General features: G+C 43.6%; 1 protein-coding gene across 3 annotated transcripts in view; it reads left to right on the top strand.

Moving 5' to 3' along the window:
- The window catches only part of LOC134226946 (putative helicase mov-10-B.1), a 105662-nt gene extending 77853 nt beyond the window's left edge, over positions 1–27809 (top strand). For 2 of the 3 annotated variants that reach the window (XM_062708082.1, XM_062708080.1), the window contains exons 3-6: positions 24081–24999; positions 25100–25424; positions 25488–25801; positions 25877–27809. In XM_062708082.1, the coding sequence (XP_062564066.1) occupies positions 24173–24999; positions 25100–25424; positions 25488–25801; positions 25877–27224 (2814 nt within the window). In that variant the 5' untranslated portion in view covers positions 24081–24172 and the 3' untranslated portion in view covers positions 27225–27809. Of the gene's footprint in view, positions 1–17459; positions 17602–24080; positions 25000–25099; positions 25425–25487; positions 25802–25876 lie in introns of those variants that run through there. The other variant, XM_062708081.1, reaches the window with a different exon arrangement.

The raw sequence follows: 27809 nt of genomic DNA, 5'->3' as shown, positions 1-27809 counted from the left end.
AGACCTTTTGCATAGCTTCAGTGTATATTCCCCCAAATGCCTCATAATCGTCGACATATTTTGAGCGCAATCGTTCTTTTATCATCCCAATTTTAATACTGGGTGATATTCATGTACATGGAAACTAGAGACCACAGCAGAGTGCCTATGCTCTATGATTTGTGCGATGATTTCAACTTGAATATTTTGAGCACAGGCGAAGTAACTCGAATAGGACCTCAAGGTCAGGAAAGTCGAATAGATCTGTCTTTATGCTCTAATTCACTATCATTAGATTGCACGTGGAAGGTAATCCAATATCCCCATGGTAGTGACCACATGCCGATAGTCACCACAATCAAAAGCGGCTATCAACGATCAGTGCCAGTAAATGTTCCTTTCGACCTCACGAAAACATTAACTGGCAAAAATTCATCGGCGGTAAAATTGGTATTGAATCAACTGATATTCTTCCTCCACTGGATGAGTATCGATTCCTTACCAAATTGATTCATAAAAGCGCACTAGAAGCTCAGAAACGACGCGTTACAAGTACATCTGTCATAAGAAGAACAGCCACTCCTGGATGGGATGATGAATGTACTAAGGTGTATTCCGAGAAATCTGACGCCTTCAAGGCTTTCCGTAAACACGGAAGGTCTGAGCTTTTCGAAGAGTATTTGAGGCTTGAAAGAAAGCTCAAAAATCTTCTCAAAGCTAAAAAACGTAGCTACTGGCGACGTTTTGTCGAGGGACTATCACGAGAAACCTCAATGACAACACTTTGGAAAACGGCCCGCAACATGCGGAACCGCATTTCCACCAACGAGAGTGAAGAATACTCCAATCGATGGATATTCAACTTCGCAAAAAAGGTCTGTCCAGATTCCGTACCAGCTGAACCGCTATTTCGAGAATCTACGCTTGATCCCGGTTCTTTGGGTGGACCATTCTCAATGCTGGAACTTTCTATGGCTCTTCTTTCATCAAACAATTCTTCTCAGGGATGCGATAATATCAAATTCAATTTTCTTAAAAACCTCCCAGATATCGCTAAAAGACGATTACTTGACCTGTACAACTGTTTTATGGAGTACAACGTCGTACCACCAGAATGGCGACAGGTCAAAGTAATAGCTATTCAAATGCCTGGGAAACCAGTGTCTGATCACAATTCATACCGACCGATTGCCGTGCTATCGTGCATGAGGAAATTATTGGAGAAAATGATCCTCGAGCAAAATGCATTACTGTCAAATACTCAATTCGGTTTTCGAAAAGGTAAAGGAACAAATGATTGTCTTGCGTTGCTCTCTTCAGATATACAGCTGGCCTATGCGCACAAGGAGCAACTGGCTTCAGTTTTCTTGGATATTAAGGGCGCTTTTGATTCTGTTTCCATAGAAGTACTGTCGGAAAATCTGCACAGTAATGGCTTACCCGTTATTTTGAATAATTTCTTGTACAATTTGTTGTCAGTAAAACACATGAACTTTACTCTCAGCACTCTGACAACTTCCAGAAATAGCTACATGGGCCTTCCCAAGGTTCATGTTTAAGTCCTGCTTTACAATTTCTATGTTAAAGATATTGACAATTGTTTGGAAGGACAATGCACGCTTAGACAACTTGCAGATGATGCCGTGATCTCCCTAAGAGGTTCATGTGCAAATGTCCTGCAAAGACCATTGCAAAATTCTCTAAATAACCTGACTGTTTGGGCCAGACATTTAGGGATCGAGTTCTGTCCGCAAAAAACTCAATTGGTAGTGTTTGCTGAAGCGGTACCCTGCTCCAACTGAAACTAAAGCTGTTGAAAGATGACATAAACCAATCTTTATCTTCTAAATACCTTGGGGTCTGGTTTGATTCCAAGTGTACCTGGAAATCCCATATTGATTATTTATTAGAAATGCCGAAAAAAGGATCCATTTTCTCCGTTCTATCTCCGGAACTTGGTGGGGCGCTCACCCGGAAGACCTCATCAAACTATATAAAACGACTATTCTCCCTGTTTTAGAGTATGGCTCTTTCTGCTTCCTCTCAGCAGCTGAGTATGGCACCTAATCAAATTGGAACGAAGTCAATAACGTTGTTTGCGTATTTCTCTTGGCAGTATGCATTCAACGCATTACATGAGCCTGGAGGTGCTTGCTGGAGTCACTCCTTTAAAGCACCGTTACTAGAGCTCTCACTTAGTATACTGATCAAATGTGGAACAAGTAACACACTTGTATTAGAAAACTTCGATAATGCTTGATAATGATAATGCTTGAACTGGCTCATCGTTCAAGATACCTGCGAGTCTATCTCAACTACATATCGACAGATCTCTGTCTTCCATGTTATAATCCACCTCGAGTTCACTTCGTCAACGACAGTTCCTCAATTGAATACGATCTGTCCATGAAATACGCTATTCAAGAATACCAGATCATCTTCGACAAATATCTATCCCTTCCATTTTTTCTGAAAAATATGAACATGTCAATTGCAATAACAGATATTTCACTGATGGTTCTCGCATTAACGGCTTCGGTGTTTTCAACGTAAATTTAACCACCTTCCGAAAACTTCAAGAATCGTGTTCGGTTTATGTTGCTGAGCTGGCAGCAATTAATTTCGCTTTGGGGATAATTTCCGATCAGCCCGTAGACCATTATTTCATCTTCTCGGATAGTCTTAGTTCTATCGAGGCACTCCGGTCGATGAAACCTGTTAAGCACGCATCTTACTTTCTTACAACTGTAAAAGAGCAGATGCGTGATTTGGTCGAAAGATCATTCAAGATTACTGTTACGGCAGTAACAATAATAGACAGTATCCGATTTCTTAACTCGTTTATTCAGGGACGGTTAAAAAATTCCTATAATGAAATTTACATCGGTTATTTGATTATGCGGCATATTCTATACATACGTTTCATGAGTTCAAGTAAACTTAATTTCCCGTGACCTGAATTCGTGTATGGGACTTGCTAGGGAGCACAACGATGTATCTAGGTACTTGAGCATTAGATATTAAGTACATTTAGGTTTAAATGGTTACCTTTGTTGCTTAGAAAATTAATTAAGATTCCTGGATAAATATGGGTTTTGTAACCTCAATCCGAGCCTCGATCTCAGTAAGAAAATCTAGAAATTAATTTAATAATTGGCACAATTCATAATTTCTACAGGGCTTCATATACCTGCCAATTCTAGTTGGTACAGATTAATTGCACAAATTACGGTGTATTTAATAACTTAGAATAACAAATTATAAATGTTGAAGTTCACGTTGCGATTTCATGATGTGCACATTAGTTTGTGTTTACGATTGCTGACAATTCCCCTGACAGCGTTGTCATCTTTGGCGCAAGTTCTGAAGTCCAGGTAGACACTTCGCTGATAACACTGTAGGTGCTGTGACGTACCAAGTTTGTACTTAACATTCTCCCCCAGTGGTTGGACCCTGGTCCAGCGCACTTGTATTTGCACCTACATCAAGTACCGCTAGATTAACTGCTGATCTTTGAAAAATCCTCCAGAAGTCTGCACAGTTGCTTGTCGGACTTGACCATCCTTGGCAGTAGCGTAGCTAACACTCTCCCTTTGGCCAACAATTCCTCGGTTGCTTGGGATCGACGACGATGACTATATCACCAACCGAGATAGGTTTCGCTAGTGCAAACCATTTGGTTCTCCAGTGATAATCGGGAGATACTCACTAATCCAGCGCTTCCAGAAATAGTTGGCGAGAACTTGCGATGTCTTGAACGATTGCCTCAAAGCAGCTTCACTGGCATCGAATGGCACTAGAGGCTTGAGTCCGTTGGAGGATCCTACCAAAAAATGATTGGGAGTTAACGCTGGCGATGATTCATCCCTCTATTGGCACATGTGTGTAGGTGGTCTGCTGTTCACTATGTTTTCAATTTCTATCAAGCTGTTCCTAAGAACTTCGTCTCTGGGTAAGCGAGTTGGCTGAATCTCGTATAGGACCTTTTTCACTGATTGTATCAGCCTTTCCCACGAGCCACCCATATGTGGTGTAGCTGGAGGATTGAACACCCACGACGTTGACGGTGTTGTGAACTCTCTCATAATAGACTCTTGGTTAATCGCCGCTAAAGATTTCTTTAACTCCTTTTCGGCACCGATGAAGTTAGTGCCTCTATCACTGATTATTTGCACAGGGACACCGCGACGCGCATAAACAATTACGCATAGCCATAATGCACGAGTTTGTGTCAAGACTGTGAACTAACTCGATGTGTATGGCACGCACTGTAAGGCATGTCACTAGAACTCCCCAACGCTTTTCGATACGACGTCCGACTACCACTTGAAAGGGCCCGAAATAGTCCAATTCCGACGTATGAGAAGGGCCGGATGAAAGCTGCTAAGCGTGCTTTGGGAAGGTTCCCCATCGCTGGTGGTGTTGGTTGCGCGCGGCGTACTTTACAACGCTGACACTCAGAACGGACCTTTTTGCATTTCCATACGAAGTTTAGGGGATGTAAATTTCTTGCGTGCCTCGTTGACAAAAGTTTCGTGACATTGGTGATGGTACATTTCATGTATACTTTGGAGCACCAACTTTGTGAGTGGATGCCCTCGTGGTAATATAATTGGATATTTAGTATTGGTTCCGACATATTCACACGCATCGATGCGACCATGAATACGTAATATTTCATCGTCATCAATAGTAGAGCCAAGTTTGAATAGCCGATTACTTTTCAGGAGTGTTTGGTCACCTGTCCTAGGAGCTCTCAAAGGCCATTTCATCAGCATACACGTCCTCTTGTGCGCGCTTATAGTGGAACAGCTCCGCTTTCAGAAGTTCTGTGCGCGTTAATGGGCCAACAGAAAGGGTTCACCTGAAATTTTGCATTTTAGATTATGTGGGAACCTTGTCACTAAAGCAATTACTCGTCTCAAATGATTCCAATTAGAATAATAGCTTCTGGTTGTAAGCAATCGCGAAGAAATGGAACTGCTGAATGATGCAGCATGCACCGTCGCAATTCTGATGCTGTCGTGTTTTTAGAGATGGTTCCAAGGGCCAGGCTATACTTGGTCTCCAAATGAACGATGGTCCTCTTGTCCATCTGCTTTCTGCATCGAACCTTGGTTGTCGTTTACACTTCGTGCCTTCGTCCGCTACGTTTTCTTTGGTTGGAACATACCTCCACTCCGCGATATCAGTGTGCTCCAAAATATCGCTCACACGATATGCAACAAATGTTGAGTATGCACGATGGTCTGAGCGCAACCAGCACAGTACATCTACAGCATCTGTCCAGAAATAACGGTGTGCGATACGAATGGAATGTCCTTCTTGGATGCTCTTAGCGAGGCGGGTGCCGATTACAGCCACTTGAAGTTCTAGGCGCGGAATGAGAGACAAATTTAAGCGGCGCAACCCTTGTTTGGCACCTATTAACGCACACTCAATATAGTCAGCTTGTTCAACCCGTAGATAAGACACGGCACAATAACCGAGTTCGCTCGCATCCACAAATGTATGCAGTTCGATGTGCATTAGTTCGTATGATGGTTTCGAGATATAACAGCGAGGAATTCGTACAGACGCAGCTCGCGGAAGGTAGCTCAACCACAACTTCCATTTATGTAGGTGACAAGATTCAATCGGTTCGTCCCAGGTTACTCCTGATCGCCAAATTTCCTGTAGTAACAGTTTCAATGGCATGAGAAAATTCGCAATCAGACCGAGAGGGTCGTAGATAGACATGAGCATGCTGAGTATTTCTCGCTTAGTGGGGTGTTTTGTGCCAGATAACAGGTCCACATGGCGTTCTGTGCGAAGTTTGAACTGAAACTGATCTGCTTCAATGTTCCACCACATTCCCAATACTTTCTCTATGGCGGTTGCTTTGTTGAAGTCCAAACTTCTTTCGGGGGTGTCACTACCGTTCAGTGCCTGCATGACTGCTGGAGAGTTGGAGATCCAACCTCTCATGTTAAAACCCCCTTTTCGGTGAATGAAATGGACTTCCTTTGCCAGTTGTATAGCTTCCGCTTCAGAGTTAATGCTAACTAGCATGTCGTCCACATAGTGGTTTTTCCGAATAGCTCCGACTGCTGTAGGAAGTTCTTCCGAAAAACGATTTGCGTTTTCATTGATGACGAAATTTGCACTACTAGGCGAGCAAGTAGCGCCGAACGTCATGACGGTCATAATGTATTCATCCGGTTCACTTACATCCATATTGTTCTGGAACAAAAATCGTTGGCTTTGTTGACCCTCTTCACTTATCTTGACACGGTGGAACATTTCTTCGATGTCTCCGCATAGAGCGATTCGGCGCTCACGAAATTTATACAGTACGAATGGCAGAGGTTCCAGGTGGTCTGGACCCTTTAGGAGTACGGAGTTCAGCGACGTGCCAGCTACAGCAGCAGCGGCATCCCAAACGATACGAACTTTGCCCGGTTTATTCGGGTTGAAGACAGGAAAAATCGGAAGTTACCAAGTACGATTGCCACGTTGCCGTATTTCGTCAGACGAAAGTTTGCGGATATACCCTTTCTGCGCGTAATCGGCTATCTTCTTCTTCAGTATTTCACCTAAGGCTGGTTCACGTGTCATTCTTTTCAAGAGGCAATCGTGGCGTCTAAGTGCCATAGCTTTGTTGTTCGGTAATCGTATGTCGTCATATTTCCATAGTAGGCGCGTAGTGTATCGACCACATTCAAAGTGTGTATTAGAACGTAGGATCGCCATAGCACGCTCGTCTTCTACCGATAACAGTTCCTTTGTCGGTGCCGTAATGCCTACGTTGTCAAGGGCGAAATAATCTTTGACCGCGTCGTGCAGCGTATCTTCTCCGAAGTTTGAGTGCAAACATATGTGGAAGCTGTAGGGTGCGGTTACTGGTTTGGGGTGATCATCTGAACAGGTTCCAAAGATAGTCCAGCCAAGACGTGTTCTAGTTGCGATAGGTTCGTTTTCTCTACCCTCACTGCTATCAAAGCATGACCGAGCCGGATGTTGTTCATTCCAATAAGCAGTCGGGGACGAACATTGAAGTAAGATTCAACGGATAGCCCTCTGAGGTAACTATATCGTTTACGCAGTTTGTTTGCGTCGAGTGACTGTGTTGGTAGTTTCAGGTCCTTTACCGTAAATACATCAGGTAGTATGTACTTATGGGTTTTGTTTCCTAATCCGGATACTTGGAGTGAAACTCGCTCGGTAGAGTTTTCAAAACGACAGTGATCGGCAGTCCAACGGATGCACAAAGGATGTTTTTCACCATGCAGGTTCAAATCAGCGGCTAAATCCTCTTCGAGTAATGTTATGTCGGATCCGCAGTCCACGAATGCGTAGGTATGTACTGTGTTTCCGTTGTGATGTAGAGCAATAGGAATATATTGAAACAACACCGATTTCTCGTTTAGCCTGTGAGTATTACAGTTTTGTTGGGTAAAGTTGATGTTGGTTGTTGGGTTTTCACCTACATAGGATTGTACAGGATTCCTAGCAGCGCCGTTGAATGCTTCGTTGCGTTCATTATGTAATGAACGATGATGCTTGTAGGTGCAGCCATTTTTGCCGCAGATGTCATTGCATCGACAAGGTCCTCGATGCGTTCCAAGGCAAGTTCTACAAAGCTTGTGTTCGCGTAGTGTAGTCCAACGATCGGAATGGTTCATATTTGGAAACTCTGGGCAAATTTCAGTAGCACTGCAAGATCGTTCTAAACGACACAGTTACCTCTCGGTCGTTGTGGCGATACATACCTTTGTTGGTTTTCGGTGTGGACGTTTAGAAATCCATCCTCTCTATGGCCACTTCGACGGGATCTTGCATCGTTACAAACAGACGTAGCAGGCGACATCGTGACTGTACTTGCTGCTTCTGCCATGGTATATAACCAATCGCTGAACTCTAAAAGTGATACTGTTCCAAGCCGTACCCGGTGTGTCGCCCAATTCAGTTTAACCATTGTTGGCAATCGCTCCACTAGGCCTTGGAGTAGGGTGATGTTATATAGATGCTCCTCCAAGTTGCAAGCTTTCACGGTGGCAACCATGTTTCTCACTGCGAGGGCGAAGTCTATGAGCGTGCCGAGTCTGTCTGCTCTAGGCGCCGGAATTTTGTTGATCTTTTCGATAAGGCTGTGAACTATGATTTCCGGACGACCAAACAACATTCGTAGCGTATGCAAGCGCGTGTTCCAAATTAGCCGGGTGTAATAACTGGCACTTGACTGCCTCCAGTGCTTTGCCGCGAAGACATCGTTGTAACCGGACCATGTTCTCTTCCGGCGTGTATCCGCATAGTTTGGTTGTATTTTCATATGTAGCGATAAATAGTGGCCATTCCTCTGGCTCGCCACTATAAACGGGTAACTCTTTTGACACTGCATGACGAGCAGCAATTTGGCTAGAATTCAGCAATGCTGTCTCGTTCGCTCCTCTTGTACCTTCAAGGAGATGGAGCTCGGGTGCGATGGATGGAACTGGTCGTAGTGGAGAGGAGTGGCATGGTGGATTGTAAAACTGTCATCCGAGTGAGAGTGTGTAGGATGATTCGCGGTTCTGGAAGCTTCCATCATTAGCTGGTATTTTCGCATAAGATATTTTCGCTCAATGGCACGTTCTTCTTCGAGCATTTTTAGCTGCAAGTCTACTGATAACTGGAGAGGTTGTGATGTTTGAGCGGGTGCGACCAGTGGGGCCAATTTTCGAGGGCCGTCTAATTGCTCAGTCTCCTGAGGCTTCGAAGCTTTGGACGTTGCACCAGTAGATTTGGATGGCGGATTTAAGGCATCTGTTTTCGTGCATTTTCGGACAAACCCAAGAATGGTTGGCGATATCGTCCGTCACTCCGACGCATTCAAGTGGTACCATTCGTTACATCGGTCGCAGCTAACCATATGGCTATCGTCATCGGATTGACACAGCGGACAGTTATGTTCGGGTGGTGCAAGCAGTGCCATATTTCAGTCCCACTTTGATTTGCACGGAAACGAATTTTTAATTTGTTACGGCAGTAACAATAATAGACAATATCCGATTTCTTAACTCGTTTATTCAGGGACGGTTAAAAAATTCCTATAATGAAATTTACATCGGATAGGTTATTTGATTATGCGGCTTATTCTATACATACGTTTCATGAGTTCAAGTAAACTTAATTTCCCGTGACCTGAATTCGTGTATGGGACTTGTTAGGGGCACAGCGATGTATCTAGGGTACTTGAGCATTAGATAATAAGTACATTTTAGGTTTAAGTAGTTTACCTTTGTTGCTTAGAAAATTAATTAAGATTCCTGGATAAATATGGGTTTTGTAACCTCAATCCGAGCCTCGATCTCAGTAGAAAATCTAGAAATTAATTTAATAATTGGCACAATTCATAATTTCTACAGGGCTTCATATACCTGCCAATTCTAGTTGGTACAGATTAATTGCACAAATTACGGTGTATTTAATAACAGAATAACAAATTATAAATGTTGAAGTTCACGTTGCGATTTCATGATGTGCACATTAGTTTGTGTTTACGATTGCTGACAATTCCCCTGACAGCGTTGTCATCTTTGGCGCAAGTTCTGAAGTCCAGGTAGACACTTCGCTGATAACACTGTGTAGGTGCTGTGACGTACCAAGTTTGTACTTAACAATTACCTTTGTATGGGTCCCATTCCATTGCCTAATCTATGGCAATGAGAAGGCGGACTCGCTAGCAAAGGTGGGCGCACAGGAAGGTGAAGTTTATGATAGACAAATCTCGAATAACGAGTTTTTCCCATTAGTCCGTCAGAGTACTCTGCAAAATTGGCAAATAATTTGGTCACACAATGAACTTGGACGGTGGCTATTTTCCATAGTTCCTAAAGTTTCTGCGCGAGCGTGGTTCAGAGGTGAGGGCTTAAGCCGAGGCTTCATTCGCACGATGTCGAGACTTATGTCCAATCACTATTCACTAAACGCACACCTCTATAGAATAAACCTGGTCGATAGCAACCTATGTAGGTGTGGAGCCGGTTACGATGACATCGATCAGTAGTTTGGTATTGCCATCTATGCCTTTCTTTGCTCGTCTGACATAAAAGTCTAATTCCCCTATTTTTTTTTCTTTCTCGTTTTTGTTTTGTTTTTGTCTTATTGTTCTGTGCAATACGAAGCTATGGCCATCCGGAAGATGCTCCCTGACGAACCACAACTCGAGCCCGACGCTACGCCATACCGTTAATGACGTCAAATACCCGGATGAGCAGCTGTAATACATCAAACCTAAATCCCAACCTAGACCGTCCTGAAATTACGCAATCTAACCTTGAGTCGCCACGAGTATCTTGGTCTATACCCTTTCCCCTTACCCCGTAAATAGTTAATGATCCGCCTCACGAAACGATCTTTCACATACGGGGCGATTTCTATAGTAATTTCCATACAAACTTCAAACTGCTCGTACTTAGTTAAATTATAGTCAATTCAGTTGAAATTTTTAGGAGGTTCACCAAAACAGCAAATGTTGTCGTTCAAGCATAGGGGAGCGCAAAAGCCAACATTTCAATTACTCTAGGCTCTAACCAAAATTATTATCTTATGATCTGTTTTACGTAGTTTACGTCGGGCGGTCGTATCTTGTATGTAACCCTTCTGATTTTTCATACCAACACATAACAAACCTATATGCTCGAAAGATGCATTTTTAACTCTCATACAACAAACTGTGTTACTTGGGGCGGCTATAAAGCAAGACCATGCTGAGGGTGGCTGGGTTCGATTCCCGGTGTCGGTCTAGACAATTTTCGGATTGGAAATTGTCTCGACTTCCTTGGGCATAAAAGTATCATCGTGCTAGCCTCATGATATACGGATGCAAAAATGGTATCCTGGCTTAGAAACCTCGCAGTTAATAACTGTGGAAGTGCTTAATGAACACTAAGCTGCGAGGCGGCTCTGTCCCAGTGTGGGGATGTAATGCCAATAAGAAGAAGATATTCTTTGGAATAATTGTACAATCTTCATAAAGATTTTATTAGTAATTCGAAGGTGAACTTGGACACTTGAATGGAAGCACTTGATTTTTCAAGCATCCGCTGACAAAATGCTCCAAAGAGTTTCTAACGTCACAGACATTGCAGATAGTACAGAAAGGGCTCCTGGCGAAATTATGCAAGGGCCGCCTGTGTCCGATTCAAAGCCGGGAGATGATTTGCTGTTCTTCAAAATAGGGAACCTATGCCCACGCCGATGTGGTCCCTTTAATTTTTCGGAGGTAAACGGATGTAGTTGTCCAGTTTTTCCCAGTTTTCTCAAATGATTTTCTTCATGCAAGTTTTGACATCACCAAACGGGATGCATGTCGTAAAATGATGGCCCTGATGTCCGACTTCGGCAAGGAGATCCGCCTTGTTGTTGCCAGGCGCTCCAAGGGAAGGTCATGTTCGAGAGCATGTTCGCTAAGATGCTTTGGATCATGTAGTGCTTAAGCTTATCACTCTGGAATGTGGCGCTGGCAGAGTTTTAAAGTACGAGAATGGGTTCCCTGGACGAGTAGATGACGCGCCGTGGCTGCTTCAGCCGAAAAAATACAGCACATATCTGGGAGGCGGTCCGAGATAGTGAAACCGGTCCCAGTGATCACTGCCCCGGTTTCCCCCCCCCCCCACGACCCCGCTGCCGACTCCACCCATCTATAATCACAGTTCGAGACAGCAACAGCATTTTTTCGAAGTGTTTTTCTCGTTCTTTCGCTGTTTACGTTTTCGCTTGTCGCGTTGGCGTTATTTTCTCCCGGACCCGTCATGGGAGACTCGGTGGCCGATTCGGTCGCTGGAAAAGTGCCTAAGCGCACTGCTCTTGGAGGCGCGGGTAACCCCTCCAAGCACCCCCCCCCCCCGCAACGTGTTCTCGCCGTTGCCGCTTGATGACGCCGGCAATCCGCCGAAAAAGAGGAAGAAGCAGCAATCGCAGCTGCCGCAGGTGCAACCGGAGCGGAAGGAGAAGTGCCCGCCCGTGTTTGTGAAGGGCGATCCGCCGGATTTACGCCCAAAAATTCGCCAGCTGATCGCTAAGGGGCTGAAATGTACTTTTCGGCTCTGCAGCGAGGGCGTGAAAGTGATGCCGGCCAACAGGGACCATCATCAATCCGTCGTGGAGTTCCTCGAGGTCCACAAGTATGAGTACAACACTCGCGACCACCCCGGCACGAAGCCGCTCAAGGCTTTGCTGCGAGGACTTCACGACATGAAGGAGAAAGAGCTCCAAGCAGAGCTTGAAAGTTGCGGACTGAAGCCAGTAGCCGTCCACAAGATCGCTCGTCACGACAAGGCGAGGAAATATCGCGACCAGCTTTACCTGATCCATCTGGGCACGGTTCCACTACCTGGAAGGACCTGAAGCTGGTTGGCGTTATAAATTACACCGTCGTTGACTAGGAGCGATATCGGCCAGTGCACCGCGATGTCACGCAATGCACCAACTGCTTCAATTTCGGGCACGGCACCAGGAACTGCCGCATGAAGCCGCGCTGCAACAAGTGTGGCGAACCCCATCCGACTGACGAGTGCGACAAAATGGGTGGCCGATCCCAAATGCGCCAACTGTGGCGACAAACATCGGGCCACCACAAAGGGCTGCCCAAAGCGAGCCGAGTTCCTGGAAATCCGGAAGAAGGCTTCCACCAGGACCATTCCGAAGAAGAACCGTGTTCCTGTAATCAACGAGGTAAACTTTCCAGCTATCCCGGCTCCCCGTCGTGTGATTCCAATACTCCCACCGCTACAGCCGCACAAGCGACTGGCAGCGGCAGCTGCATCGGTCCAAGCTCCAGCATCGTCGGCACCATCCACCAGCGAATGGCCCCGCTTCCTCCTCCTGGGTTCCGTCGGCAGTCGGAGAACGAAGCCGTCCCACCGGAAGAATCTGCCCCGCTGTACACTCCGGAGCAACTGATGCCGATCTTCGCGCAGCTCGCCACTCGACTGCGCGGCTGCAAACCCGATTCGACCAGGTCTTCACACTTGGCATGTTCATCATTGAAAATGGCTGCTAGGGTGGGCCTGGTCAACTGGAACTGCTGCTCGCTAAAGAGCAAAACAATCGAGCTGAAGGATTTCCTTGAGGAGAAGGAAATAGACGTGGCGTTCATCACCGAAACGCACCTAAAACCGGAGGTGAACATCAACATCCCGGACTTCCGCATCGTGCGACTCGACCGGCCGACCAGAGGAGGTGGTGTGGCCATCGCTCTTCGCTACAACATCAACTGTCGTCTGCTTCCAAGTTTCCAGCTCAGTGTCATTGAGGCCATCGGTGTCGAAATCACCACTTCGGTCGGCACAATCGCGCTCATCGCGGCGTACTGTCCAACGCAAGCCAAAGCCGGCGATGGATCATGCCCTTCGGAGGGACATCGTAAAGCTTACGCGGAGGCAAGGCGAGTATATCATTGCCGGCGACCTGAATGCTAAACATCAAGCCTGGGGCAACAGTCGCGGCAATCGAAACAGCACCATCTGGAGCAACGACATGGATGAAGGCCACTACACGATCCTGAGGCGGATTCCCCCACTCGGCTGAGTCGGTCCGGTGCCCACGCAACGCTCGACCTCTACGTAACAAACCTGGTGACCACGTCTCGCAGCCGGTTGTATACCAGGAGCTCAGTTCGGATCACTATCCGGTGGTGGCGGAACTGGGCTCCTCGGTCAATCGGCACCAGCAGTTACGGCGGAACTACCACCGAGTGAACTGGCAGCGTTTCCAGCAGTGCGTCGATAACACCGTCGACTACGAGGTGCGTCCGGAGACGCCGGAAAGTATCGACCGCCAGCTGTGCGCTATCGAGGAGGCGATCACGGCGGCCCGAGAGCAACACGTACCGACGGCTCGGCAGGTAAGCAACTCCTTAAACATCGATACACTCACCAAAGATTTGATTCGATTGCGGAATGTCACTCGCAGGCAGTTTCAGCGTACTGGACTGCCTGAGCTTAAAACACGCTGCAATCGAATCACAAAAATATCAGCCAGAATGGTGGACCTCAAAATAACGACTTCTCGAATAAGATCCGCACTCTCCCAGATTATGCTAAGCCGTTCTGGAAAATGACCAAAATTCTAAAATCCAAGCCTCGGCCCATTCCACCTTTGATCCCACTAGACAATAATGGCTCTAAGGATCGCTTGATAACTCCTGCAGAGAAGGTCGCTGAAATAGGTCGTCACTTCGTCAGCTCACACAATCTTGGACAGAACATCGTCAGTCCACACGAAGCAGCCGTCAACGAGCATGCTAACAACATCCATTTGATTCCCAACGACTTCTCGGAGATCTCAGCTGACGAATTGACGGCCTATATCAAATCGTCGAAGAACATGAAGGCCCCAGGCTTCGACAGCATCCTGAATCTCGAGCTCAAACACATGAGTGCTCCGTTCTTTAAGCACCTCTCGCTGATCTTTAATCAGTGTCTCCGGCTTAACTACTTCCCATCGTCCTGGAAGTCAGCGAAAGTCATCCCCATCCGGAAGCCTGGGAAGGATCCTTCCTCCCCCAAAAGTTATCGACCCATCAGCCTTCTCTCAGGGTTATCCAAGCTATTCGAAAAAGCTATTCATCATCGGTTACTTGAGTCTGCCGAAAATCTCAACATCTTGCTCGAGGAACAGTTTGGTTTCCGACGCGGTCGGTCAACTGTACACCAACTGACCCGAGTTACCAACGTCCTCAGACGGAACAAGTTTGTCTCGAAAACATCCGCCATGGCCTTACTCGATGTCGAGAAGGCATTTGACAATGTATGGCATGATGGCCTGGTGTACAAACTACAACGCTACAATCTTCCCAGCTACCTGGTGAAAATCATCAACAATTACCTGTCGGCAAGGACATTCCGGGTCTCAATCAGCGGAGCGAGTTCCAATGCGCACAACATCGTCGCAGGCGTTCCCCAGGGCAGTATCCTCGGGCCCCTGCTTTTCAATCTGTCCACCTCCGACATGCCAGAACCTCCAGAAGGCGGCATTCTGTCTCTGTTCGCAGATGACACATCCATCGTCTACAACGGTAGAGTGATCAGAGCGCTAGTGGCAAAACTCCAACGAGGCCTGGATGCCCTGACAGAGTACCTCACCAGCTGGAAGATCTGTATCAACGCGGCGAAGACCCAGGTCATCATTTTCCCCCACTCCAAATCCCCTAAACTTGTTCCGCCTGGGGACTGTAAAATCATCCTCAATGGCACGACCGTGGAATGGGCCAATGAGGCCAGCTACCTGGCTTGACCCTCGACAGCAAGCTTATTTTCAGGCAACAGGTTGACAAAACGGTGACAAAGTGTAACGTCTTGTTGAAACTACTGTACCCTTTGATCAACCGCCGGTCGTCATTGTCCCTGAAAAATAAGCTTGCTGTCTACAAGCAAATCATCCTCCCTATGATCGAATATGGCATGCCGGTCTGGGAGAGCTGCGCTAAAACCCACCACCTCAAACTTCAACGGGTCCAAAACAAATTCCTGAGGATGATCCTCAACATCCCTCCCAGGACAAGAACATCCGAGGTCCACCGTCTGGCCGGAATAAAAACCTTACATGAACGCTTTGGTGAGTGTAAAGAAAAGTTTAGGGTCCGTTGCTTGCATTCGGATCAGGCTCCAATTAGGGCGCTAGTTCCAATCTAGGTTATCAAATTTCTTCTTGTAAATATTAGTGTACATAGTAGCTAGGTTATCAAACTTAACAAAACACACCAGCGCCTCCCAAACGCCGTCATGATATATCATCTTAACCCTTAAATAACAATGTAAACATAAAAATTTAAAATTGAAGTTGGAGGGCCAAGCCGGCCGAGCACTGTACATGTAAAAAATAATTGTAGAACAGAAAATGAAACAATAAAGAAGAATTTTACTACTACTACTACCCATCTATAAACCTGTGTTTATGTTTGTGGAAATATCTGTGACTCAACCACACCGACCTTCTAAAAGCCACGGTCACCCCTGCGGAAATTGCAAACTATTTATATTCACCGCAAGCCGTAGTGTGTCGATTCCGGCCCCCTTCAGCTAGGATAGGGATCTTGTATTCTCCAACAGTGGCTGCGACGAACGAGCCGGCTAGCAGCAGATGGCCACCAGCGCATGGTGGTAAAAAGACAGAACACCAGCCTCGGCACAGGCAGACTCGGCTGGTGCTGCGAGTAACAATTCTGAGGCGGCTCGAACGTAGGAATTGTAAGACCTCCTGTTGTTGGTTCGATGAGGATGAGACAAGGTCCGAACCATGTTGTATCTGGTCCGACAATTGTAACAGTTTTGTTTCAAGAAATTTCAATTTCAAGCCACAGTGCAATTTTGCCCATCCTCATTCAAGTAAATAAAAAATACATTCGATTCAAACGTTGCCACCGAGCAATGTAGAGCGCATTTTCTCTATCTATGCACTATAAAAGAGCCGCCGTTCGTCACATCGAGGTCAGAAAGTTCCCGTCGATCGGCAAACATCGACTAGCAGCAGCGGTAGCAAGCAGCAGCAGAAGCCCAAGATGGGTTTGGATCGCTGGTCATCATCGCTTGCTGCTTGCCGTCAGGACAATCGACCATGGGAGGCTGATTTCAAGACAAAATTTTCAAAACGACTTATCTGCTTTTGTAAACAAAGATTCAAACGACGATTTGACGAATCTGATAGCTCACCCGCAAACCAACACCATCAATAGGTAGGGAAGGATTCCGCTACCTGTTGATGATGTTGGTTGCGTCGAGAAATATCAGATTCGTCAAATCTCGTTAACTTTCAAAGGTCCTAAGTAACATTTTTTCATGAATTAATTTGAATAGTGCAATCAATAGCTTTAATGTTGTTCATTTGATTGCGGTATTCAAATTAATTCATGAAAAAATGTTACTTATATCCTTTTGAAAAGTTAAGCGAGAAATCGTCGTTTGAATCTTTGTTTACAAAAGCAAATAAGTCGTTTTGAAAATTTTGTCTTGATTTGCAGTCGCAGCTGGCCGTGCTGTAGCCGTCGTGCGGTGTACCTGCCCACCACCAACGATCAACATGAGTCGGGACTTGTAGTCTCCTCACTCCTCCTCCTCACTCTCCTCCCCACTACGCCCGAAATTCTAAGGCTGTGAACCATTCCAGCGATTCGTTTAACTTTTAGTTAAAATTTGACACTTCGATGGTTATTTTCCCATCGTGGTTAAAATTTTACTCCGAAGCCGACCCATTTGAGTTTTGACAGATTGATGGTTATCTGGAGCGAAATGGATTTGGCGCCAATTTTCTCGCGAACAAAGTTTAACTATCGAACTGTCAAATCTAACCATGCTCCGGAGCAGAGTTATTTTTAACCACGGTGAAATAACCATCAAACTGTCAAATTTTAACTAAAAGTTAAACGAATCGGTGAAACGGTTCACAGCCTAAGAGTAATTCGCGAAGTCGAAGCAAAATTCTTCACACAAACAATGACAGTTCTTTATGGGTTTTTACAGTAGAGCAACAGAGAGGAGGAGATGGCGGCCATGTTTAGGAGGGAAGAGCAGAATTTGCTTCGACTTCGCGAATTAAATAATTTTGCAACATGTGGTGTGGCTGAGAGGAGCGAGTGGTATCATACGCACAACTGGAACCGACGTAAGTTAAAGTGAGATTGTGTAAATGCGATCGGAAAATTAGTGTTTGTTATTGATTCGCAGCGCAATGCGGTCGGTTCTTTGGTTTTGCTGAGTCAACTTAATTTTGTGTATAAATGTGGTGAGATAGTTTGAATTGGAATAGTTTTGAGGAATGAATAAAGTGAATGTTGCTCGATTGTTAAATTGAAAGTGAAGAGAACAGATTCCGCAATAACGGTTTTCGGACCACGACGTGGCCGACTAGCAAGCTGGGCAAATTAAAATGAATCTTGGCAATTCCTTTCCAGGAATTGGCGCAAAAGACAAGTTTTTAAGCAGAATTCGTTCGTCTTCACTATTTTGATAATTTTATGATGACTCCAGGAATAAACCGTTACACAATTTACTTAGAGTTCGCGGAAGTGCGAAAGGAACGAGAGTCTCCGATCAATTGAGACTCTGAGAACTTCCACAATCTTTTTGTTTGAGATGGGTTAGGCACCCAACCTGCGGAATGAGGACGTATCCTCGAGCGCTATTGCTGGTTGTCAGAGTCTACCAAGTTCCGGACAAAAGCAAGGAGGTTGCCGGAAAATCCCCGTTCTTGCCACTGTTAGAAGTCCTGACGAAGGCTTGGAAACATTCTAGATCCGCGTGCTTGCCATCATTGTAGGCGTTGTGCAGTACATCTTCCAGATATGCGAAACATGTGCCAATGCCGTATTCCGGGCGGAATGCTTGTTAGCGAAAGCCGAACCTAATATCGACTTCTAATTTACAGCCGCTGATTTTCAAACCTTTCCACGGCTTCGAAGACACCTCTTGTCAGAAAAATAGGCCGGTCCATTGTGACGTCTCGAGAGGAAATGTTGTTTTTGTGGATGGGTACAACGAGGCTTTTCCGCCATTCATCCAGAAAGATTTGATCAGATCATGCTTGATTGATCAACCCCAGAACCAGATTTTGGCGGAGTTGGGAAAGTTTTTGATGATGAAATAACGAACCATATCGAGACCTGATGATTTTCCATTACTCATTGAGAGGGCGAAGGCAGCTCTGAGGCGGAAAACGCAGAATTGAAATTAGCGTTTTGTGAATCCGGGGGTCTCGAAAGACGGAGAGTGGCCGCTGAATCTCAGCTGGATAATCGCTAACGGAAACTAAATGAATTACAATTATTTTTATTATACATTATTAATTATTTCATGGAACGAAAACTTATTTCTAATTTCAGATTATTGAAGCCTTGATATTCAATGATATCAAAAATGTATGGTTTTAGACGATCCCCACCAGTGCGTAAATAAAGCCAAAATAGCAACCTTTATCATGACGCGAACTCGCACCGGTCGTTGGTAAACGGGTTTGGGAAATGTAAACGCAACCTTCGGTGAATAGCGAGTTGGCAAATTTGGCGACCCGCTCCAACCGTTGCCAAACCATCACACGGAAATATACACACTTAAAATAAATCACAGATTTCTGTGAAATTTCACCGAAATCTCAACAGCAGAACTGTTCGGTAAAAATTTTACAGATTTTTTGGTGGTTTTGACAGTTGAACAAAGGAAAATACCGCGGAAAATCGGTGAAATGATTACCGAACAAATCTACTATTGAGATTTCGGTGAATAACAAAATTCACCGAAATTTGTGAAATGATTTAAGTGTGTGAAATTAACTACTATAAATAAAAAATGTGCCGTCTTCTGAAAAATTGTTCGGTTATTCATCATCAAAACCATTGTGATGTAGGCCAGTTTAGTTTGGATTTCAACTGATTGGCGGCGCTAGTGCATATGAAATAACCTGATAGGTTAGATATCTCGAAATCTGGAATTTTTAGAATATTGGCGGCTTCTACAAAGTTGTTCGGGTGGTCAAAACTAGAAATACTAGAATAAGAGATCGGCGAAGACGCCATCTTGTTTCCAATTGAACCGTCAAAAGTATAGATAGTGGAATATATAGATGAGCGAAGATAAATCCACTGTCTCCAAACTAACTGTCAAGCGTGTCTCCAAACGAGCATGACGTCACGATTTCAATGGAAACGTGAAGGGCTGTGACGTCATATGCGCGAGTGCACGGGCAAAAAAATCAACTCAGCCATGCTTTCGCTCATCTATAGATTCTACTATCTATAGTCAAAAGCGGTTCCATTTCGACTTGTTTACTTTTTGCATCCATAAGAAGCCAGCAAAAAGTTCAAGTGCTGCCAGTATCATTTTCACGATTGCATTTTCATACGTTGCCATTTCGACAGTTTTTCACTCCGCCGGTCTCTGCACACTTAAAATAAATCACAGATTTCTGTGAAATTTCACCGAAATCTCAACAGCAGAACTGTTCGGTAAAAATTTTACAGATTTTTTGGTGGTTTTGACAGTTGAACAAAGGAAAATACCGCGGAAAATCGGTGAAATGATTACCGAACAAATCTGCTGTTGAGATTTCGGTGAATTGAAGCAAAATTCACCGAAATTTGTGAAATGATTTAAGTGTGTGGTTATAGGGTTGCTAGTCAAAACCATCATGACGAAAACAAGTTTAATTTGAAATACAATTGCTTGGCGGCGCTAGTGAATTGGAAATAACCTAAAAGGTTAGATATTTCGATAGTTGAAATCTTAAGAATATTTCCGTCTTCTACAAAGTTGTTCGGATGATTAAAACCATCATGACGAAAGCAAGTTTAGTTAGTAATACAACCGCTTGGCGGCGCTAGTGTATTGGAAATAACCTGATAGGTCAGGTATCTCAAAATATGTAATTTTTAGAATATTGCTGCCTTCTACAAAGTTGTTCGGGTGGTCAAAACCATTATGACCAACGCAGGTTTAGATTAAGATATAACCGCTTGGTGGCGCTAGTGTATAAGAAATAATCTGCTAGGTTAGATATTTCAAAAACTGATTTTTTTTAGAATATTGCCGTATTCCACAAAGTTATTCGGGTGGTGAAAACCGTCATGATGCAAGCAAGTTTAGTTTTAAACACAATCGCTTAGCGGCGCTAGTGTATAAGAAACAAACTGATAGGTTAAATATCTCAAAATCTGGAATTTTCAGAATATTGTCGTATTCTATAGTTCCTTGTCATAAGACGAGTTCGTACAATTCCATTTAATTCCACCACTTGGTTGTACCTTTGACAGATACTTATTTCGACTTCTACAGTAAGGCCATCTTCAGTGTCTCGTACTTTACTCGATTCGACTCAACTCGAGCGCCAACGAGTATTGCGGTTTCAAACTAAACTTCTGATTTTGACTAACCTTTTAAATCTTACATAATATTGTGGATTTACTTGACCAATAGATTCGAAGGGCGGTTCACTTGCCTATTTCAAACGTTACCTATTACAGGAAGGTTTGCCAAACTCAATAAATGTTTTATAGATTACCTTGTTTTTTGCTCCTTGTCTATCAAAACATCGGAAAAAGAAAGAGAAGTCCGAGGGAAACAGCAAAAATCATGTGGCAGAATTGTCAGTTTTGACAGATTCTACTATGAAGACGGGTGTGAAGGTGAAAACGGCGATTTCAACGACCGTTCAAGGAGCTACTATTTCGAACGGTCGGGTCCAATAATAGGGAAATCCACGTACAATAACCAACCTAACAGATAATTCGGATAACTTTGTAGAAGATGGCCACTTTCTAACTCTAACGGATTTAGAAATATTTAACCTAACAGGTTATTTCTCATACACTAGTGCCGCTATGCGTATGAATTCCAATCTAAACTAGTCTCCATCATAAATGTTATGGCTACCCGAACAACTTTGTAGAAGACAAAATCTTTCTAAGTCTTATAGATCTCGAGATATCCATTTCACTAAATTATTGCATATAAGCTAGCGCCACCTTGCAGATGTGTGTCTAGCTAATCTGATAATCACAAAATGCATTACGCACATACTTATATTACAAAAGTTGGAGCGCGTTCTAAAAGATTTGAAAATAAATAATAATTTTTTCCTGATTTTATTTATTTCCGTGTTTGCCTCAATAGCAACCGGATATTCACCACCGGTGCGAAGCATGATTGCACTTCAACAACCTTGATAGAAACAACCGGTGCGAGAACAAATGCATAAATAAAATATGAACGCATTTCGTTCCTATACTAGACACTCATTTGGATACACATCGGTGGGGATCGTCTTAAGTAATTTTATATTTCCAGTATACCTCTGAAACCCCATACAGACAAATACAAACATTTTACTGAGATTAACACAGACATTTAAAAATTGTATCTGGCATCCCTGCTAGCAACTTGGTTGTGTGTTGGATGTCAGCTGTTTGAGTGTAGTTGAAATGATTTTTTCTGTCCCTGGCCCAGGCTCGCTCGGGTTTTCTCCAGCTGTGAGAAACCAGCACCAGTGGCTCCGTACCTTTTTGCCGGATCGAACCAGTGAGCAATCTTGCTCCCGGAAAACTACCCCGTGAAAATCAAAAACAGTAGCCCTGGCTCGCTCGGGTTTTCTCCAGCTGTGAGAAACCAGCACCAGTGGCTCCGTACCTTTTGTCGGATCGAACCAGTGAGCAATCTTGCTCCCGGAAAACTCCCCCGTGCAAATAAAAAACAGTAGCCCTATGGCTCGCTCGGGTTTTCTCCAACTGTGAGAAACCAGCACCAGTGGCTCCGTACCTTTTGCCAGATGGAACCAGTGAGCAATATTGCTCCCGGAAAACTCCCCCGTGCAAATCAAAAATAGAAGCCCTGGCTCGCTCGGGTTTCCTCCAGCTGTGAGAAACCAGCACCAGTGGCTCCGTACCTTGTTTTTGGAACCAGTGAGCAATCTTGCTCCCGGAAAACTCTCTCGTGCAAATCAAAAACAGTAGCCCTGGCTTGCTCGGGTTTTCTCCAACTGTGAGAAACCAGTACCAGTGGCTCCGTACCTTTTTGCCGGATCGAACCAGTGAGCAATCTTGCTCTCGGAAAATTCCCCCGTGCAAATCAAAAACAGTAGCCATATGGCTCGCTCGGGTTTTCTCCAACTGTGAGAAACCACCACCAGTGGCTCCGTACCTTTTTGCCGGATCGAACCAGTGAGCAATCTTGCTCTCGGAAAACTCCCCCGTGCAAATCAAAAACTCCGTATCATTGCGTATCAGTTTTTGAAAACGTAAACCTACCTGTAGTTTTCCTTTGCCTAGTAACTAATTTAACTGCAACTGCACTTGTGTGTGATGGGTGACAGTAACAACTATATGAAATGAAATGGAAGAAGAAAAAAAAGTGACTCCTGGCAGGATCGCCATTTGTGAAATCCGTATTAAGCACGCACTGTCGCCCAGCACACAACCTGCTCACCCTCAGTTCGAACACCAAAGAGGATGACTCTTCATCATTCAAAGCAACGCCTGCTTTGATGCGTGGAGATCAGGGATGTATCGAGGACGAAGAGTGCATAATTACTATGTGTTGAGGATTGAATAAGATTGAATTGATTATAATAAACCAGTAATTTCTCTCAGTGTAATTTATTGCATCACTCCTAAATATAACACCAATCCAGTACTTCGCCAAACAAACTACAACCAGTACTGGAATTTCTCATTTTCAATGAGAGATGTCACGCGATGTTTACATATCTGCCCCTTTCAATATCTATAGAAACGTGAAGGATGAATGGCATGTTATAAAAATCTCAAAAAATATTTGTCCCGTGACAGGGCATGAAAGCGTGCAACATCTGCTTTATTTTTGTGTTTATTACCACTTTCAACTCGGTGAATTAAAGGAATATGATTAATTTATCGACTAGTCACTATTCTTTGCATATATCCATAACAATAATTTAGAAATTTTAATTTTAAAATAAAGCGCACCATCCTTTCATGACTGCCTTTCATGCGAAATTGATCAAAGAACCCACGATTCTTTCATTTGGTCGCCTGAAATAGAAAAAGGCGCTTTGCTCTCTGTCTTATGACGATCACGACTTATTCCAGTACTGACTACAACACTATGCATTATGCATGTACGATAGGGTTATCAAGCAGCCTCTCACAATAATTTATGGATATTCCCTTGATGCACTCCTTACTTTCCAGGAACGTCAACCGGTCACTATAGGCACTATAGGTCTCATGTCTGTGGAACCTATAGTGTCTATACCGGTCACCATTGATGATCAAAATACATTACCTATGTATAATAACTTTGATCTCTTTTTCACTAACCCTTGCCACCACTAGCATGTTCACGTGGTTTATGGACAGTCCCTTAGCATTTAAAAATGTTAGAACCTTAAAATCTAACATTTTCCCAGCAATATCTAATATTTACTCAAATCTTCGCTCAAAAAAATTTTCAAAGGAAATTATTCCGATTTTGTCACTGTTCCGATTTTACCAACTGAAACTCACGGACCGTGTTGATAAAAACGGAACATATCTGTAGTACCTATCCAGAGAACCCTAAACCCACTTTTTTCTACAATTTTTGGATAGTAAAGTATGTACATTAATTCCGTTTTTTTAGTTCAAACCTTTAAGGAACAGAATGACCATTCAGAAGCAGAGGTCATTACTTCAAGGGACGCAATCAAAACTGATAAGCGAGAGAGTGATGAGATGATCATTCTGGAACCAATTAGCTTGAAAGGAGATTGCGAGCAAGATCCTCTTCTTCAAATCCGTGAAATAAACGATGAAGATGAGGTGGTTGTATCGAAAACTCGCCGTAAACGCTCTAAAAAGAGTAAGAAATCCAGCCAAAAAGCTCATGACTCAGATGCATTATCGAACGAAGTTCAAAAACGGCCAAAGAAAGGAAATAATAAATCGAAGAAGCAACGCAAATTGAGTAAACGGAGCACATCGAAAAAAGAATTTGAAAAAGTTGTCATCGATGTGGATGTTAAGCCGGTTACCACACTTATCCGATTCTCATCTAAACAGGATGAATGCATCTCAGAGGATGAGATCAGAACAATGTGCCCCTTCTGTCGAATTTCCTATGAATCAGATGTCATTTTGAAGGAACACTTCCGAAACTCACATGGTGCGGTATTTTCGCTAGCGCCGCTTATGCAGATGGACATTAGAAATTATATCATTTCACGGGAAGTCTTCCGAGTGGAGCTCAAGCAAAGCCCCTATCACAGCACATCTACCTTTCTATTAACGATTACAAATACCTCCACGATAACGCTGCTTCTGAAATCCGCATACATTTTCGATGGCCATTGTTCATTGACTCCAGTTTTCGTCGAAGGAGCTGTACTGCGAATGAGACCGGGCTCTCATTACCAAGATGAACTGTACCTGCAGGCGGAAGGTGACTGTTTTCATTCGATATTGCTAACGGCAAACTTTAACGAAGGTGCGCGCTTGCCGTATGACGTTGTTGAGCAACACCACATCAATAGAAAAAGCGCAAAGCGAACTCGAACTGTTGGGTAAGTATAATATTTAATAGAAGGGTCTTTATTTTCGCATTTTTATTAGAAGTTTGAAGACATTATTCAACGGTCTAATATTTTGAACAAATCTTTTCAGAACTCCGCTTAGGTTACGAAAATTAAATTCCTACAACATCCCAACTCCGATCAAAATTTTACATGCAAATAATTTCAAGCAACGAGGTGCATATGGTTCCAGTGAACTTCAAATCTTGCGCCAATTACAGGAAGCCAAAGATCCATTCTCACTTAACAGCAATAACTACAAAAAACAGCTTAGTTTACTGAATAGCATAGAAGCTGAACATCTGATATGTAAATTCGAACAATATCGAATCGACAAACCGAAACTGAAGATGTTAACGAAAGTGAAGAGGCGCAATGATGGCAGTTCATACGATCAGACGTTGTACTCTCTATCCGTAGGGTTTTCAATTAGTTGATCAATTGATTAATCTTTTTAACATTGCTTTATTAATCTACAGATTAGCCAATTCAAAATACGACCATCGTTGATCAATGAAGATCAGTACGTGACATTGAGCGTTAAGATAGGTGATGTAACGAAAATACACAAGGGCGCAGTGGAACTAATTGAGGAAAAGGATATATTAATTTTGTTTGAAGAAGCAAACGTGGCTGTAGCAAACGCTATTAGCATAGAATTTGTTTTCAACAAAGTAACGTTCCAGTTAGAACAGCAAGCACTCAATTGTTTAGCTCAATGTCGAAAAGAAATGATTCTGTTTCCAACTAGGTCTAATGCAGTTCAAGGAGAACAAATAGACAAGATTACATCGTAAGTTATTTTAAAGTGTCTTTCAATTTCATTTTTCTCAGATCTACTATAACTAATGATTTTAAATATTTCCAGATTACATTGGATTAATATTAACATTGCATCTAATGAGGAACAGATGACGGCTGTACGAAGCATAGTGAATCGTACTTCATTCCCTGCTCCGTATGTTCTGTTTGGGCCTCCAGGCACTGGGAAATCGTCAACACTAGTGGAAGCCATAGCTCAAATATACATCCATCGTCCAGCGACAAATATTCTAGTTGTGGCACCTTCCAACTTTGCCGCTAATGAAATAACAACCCGCATCTTGAACTATGTACCCGAGAAGCATGTATTTCGATTCTTCTCTCGCATGAGCTTCCGCAAAGTGGATGACATCGATGAGACCATTCTACAAAACTCAAACTTCGCCGACAAAGAGTACGATATACCTTACTACGAGGACATCTATCACTCTAGGATTGTAGTGACTACAATGATCACCTCTGGTCGCTTGGTACAGGCGAATATCAAAGACAGACATTTTGGATATGTGTTTCTAGATGAATGTGGAAGTGCCAAGGAAATAACGGCAATGGTTTCAATTGGAGGACTTGCAACCTGCAACGATGAAATTCATGCCAGCATTATCCTTGCCGGTGACCCAAAACAATTAGGTCCCGTAATAATGTATGACTTTTTGAAACACACCAATCATAAAATCTCAATGTTGGAACGTTTGATGACATTGGATTTATACACAAAGAATCGAAAAACCATAAAATATGACACTCAATATATTACACAACTTCGAAATAACTTCCGGTCCCATCCCATGTTGTTAAATTTCCCAAACAATGCATTTTATGATGGTCAACTTCGAGCAAAAGCATCTCCAGAACTTACGCACTGGGCTTTGGGATGGCATCTTCTACCAAATCCCAAGTGTCCTCTCATTTTCCATTCGATCACCGGTTACATGAAAGGAGTAGAATACAGTTTTAGCTTGGTCAACCTCGAAGAAGCAGCACTGGTGTTTGATTATCTGAACGATATTCTGACTCACGGCATCAACGGACACCAAGTACGTCAATGCGACATCGGTGTAATATCGCCATACGCCGGTCAAGTGTCTCATTTGAGAAAACTCTGTAATACTCGTGGCTGGAAAGATGTTGAAATAGGTTCCGCAGAGCAGTACCAGGGGCGGGAAAAGCCCGTAATAATCCTGTCAACCGTGCGATCACGCTGCACCTATGTTGGATTTTTGTCAGATCCCAGGCGACTAAACGTTATGATCACTCGAGCCAGGGCTTTGTTGATTGTTGTTGGTCATGCTACCACGTTACAGATGAATGGAAATTGGAAAACTTTCATCACATATTGTCGACGCAATAATGCTTTCATTGATAAAAGTAGGAGTCAGACAGCAGCAAAATAACCGGGAAACGCTAACAAATTTGTGATACGTGAAGAAAAATCCAATAAGGCTGACATAGCTAAAAACAATAAGAAGTTGGACAGAAAGAATGACAAAAATAATAAGCAACTAGATAAATCGATAAAGGTGCACGAGCATGCTGCGCTTAATGCTAAATCTTACAACGGAAAGAAAAAGACAAAGCAAAATGAAAGGGAACGCAGTAATCATATGCGCACAAAGCTAAAGCGAATGAGAAAATGAAACAACAGGCGTGATGAAAAGAAGAAAAGGTTGTAGGTCAGAGTTAACTCGGATCCGAAGAAATCAGTTCGTGCCGATATGAAAGAGAAGCCAAATGAAAATACAGACCAAAATAAAACAGGCCTGGCTGGAAACTTTTGCTTGAGCGGTACTTCTTGTCCAACTAATAAGCAATATGCATTCGTCGTTACATTGTATAAAAGAAACTTATTCATGTTAGTCCAAGTCGATACAGCTGGTATCCACCATCGTACTTAATACTTTAAATTATTTGAAGAATGACAAAAAATCCCAATCTATGCATAACTGAAATGGTCACAATAAATCCTTATTTTGTTGTAA

The sequence above is a fragment of the Armigeres subalbatus genome, chromosome 3 (assembly GCF_024139115.2).
Source record: "Armigeres subalbatus isolate Guangzhou_Male chromosome 3, GZ_Asu_2, whole genome shotgun sequence".
Classification (NCBI taxonomy): Eukaryota; Metazoa; Arthropoda; class Insecta; order Diptera; family Culicidae; genus Armigeres; species Armigeres subalbatus.
The sequence above is the reverse complement of the archived record's forward strand: the minus strand, read 5'-3'. Positions and strand labels throughout refer to the sequence as shown.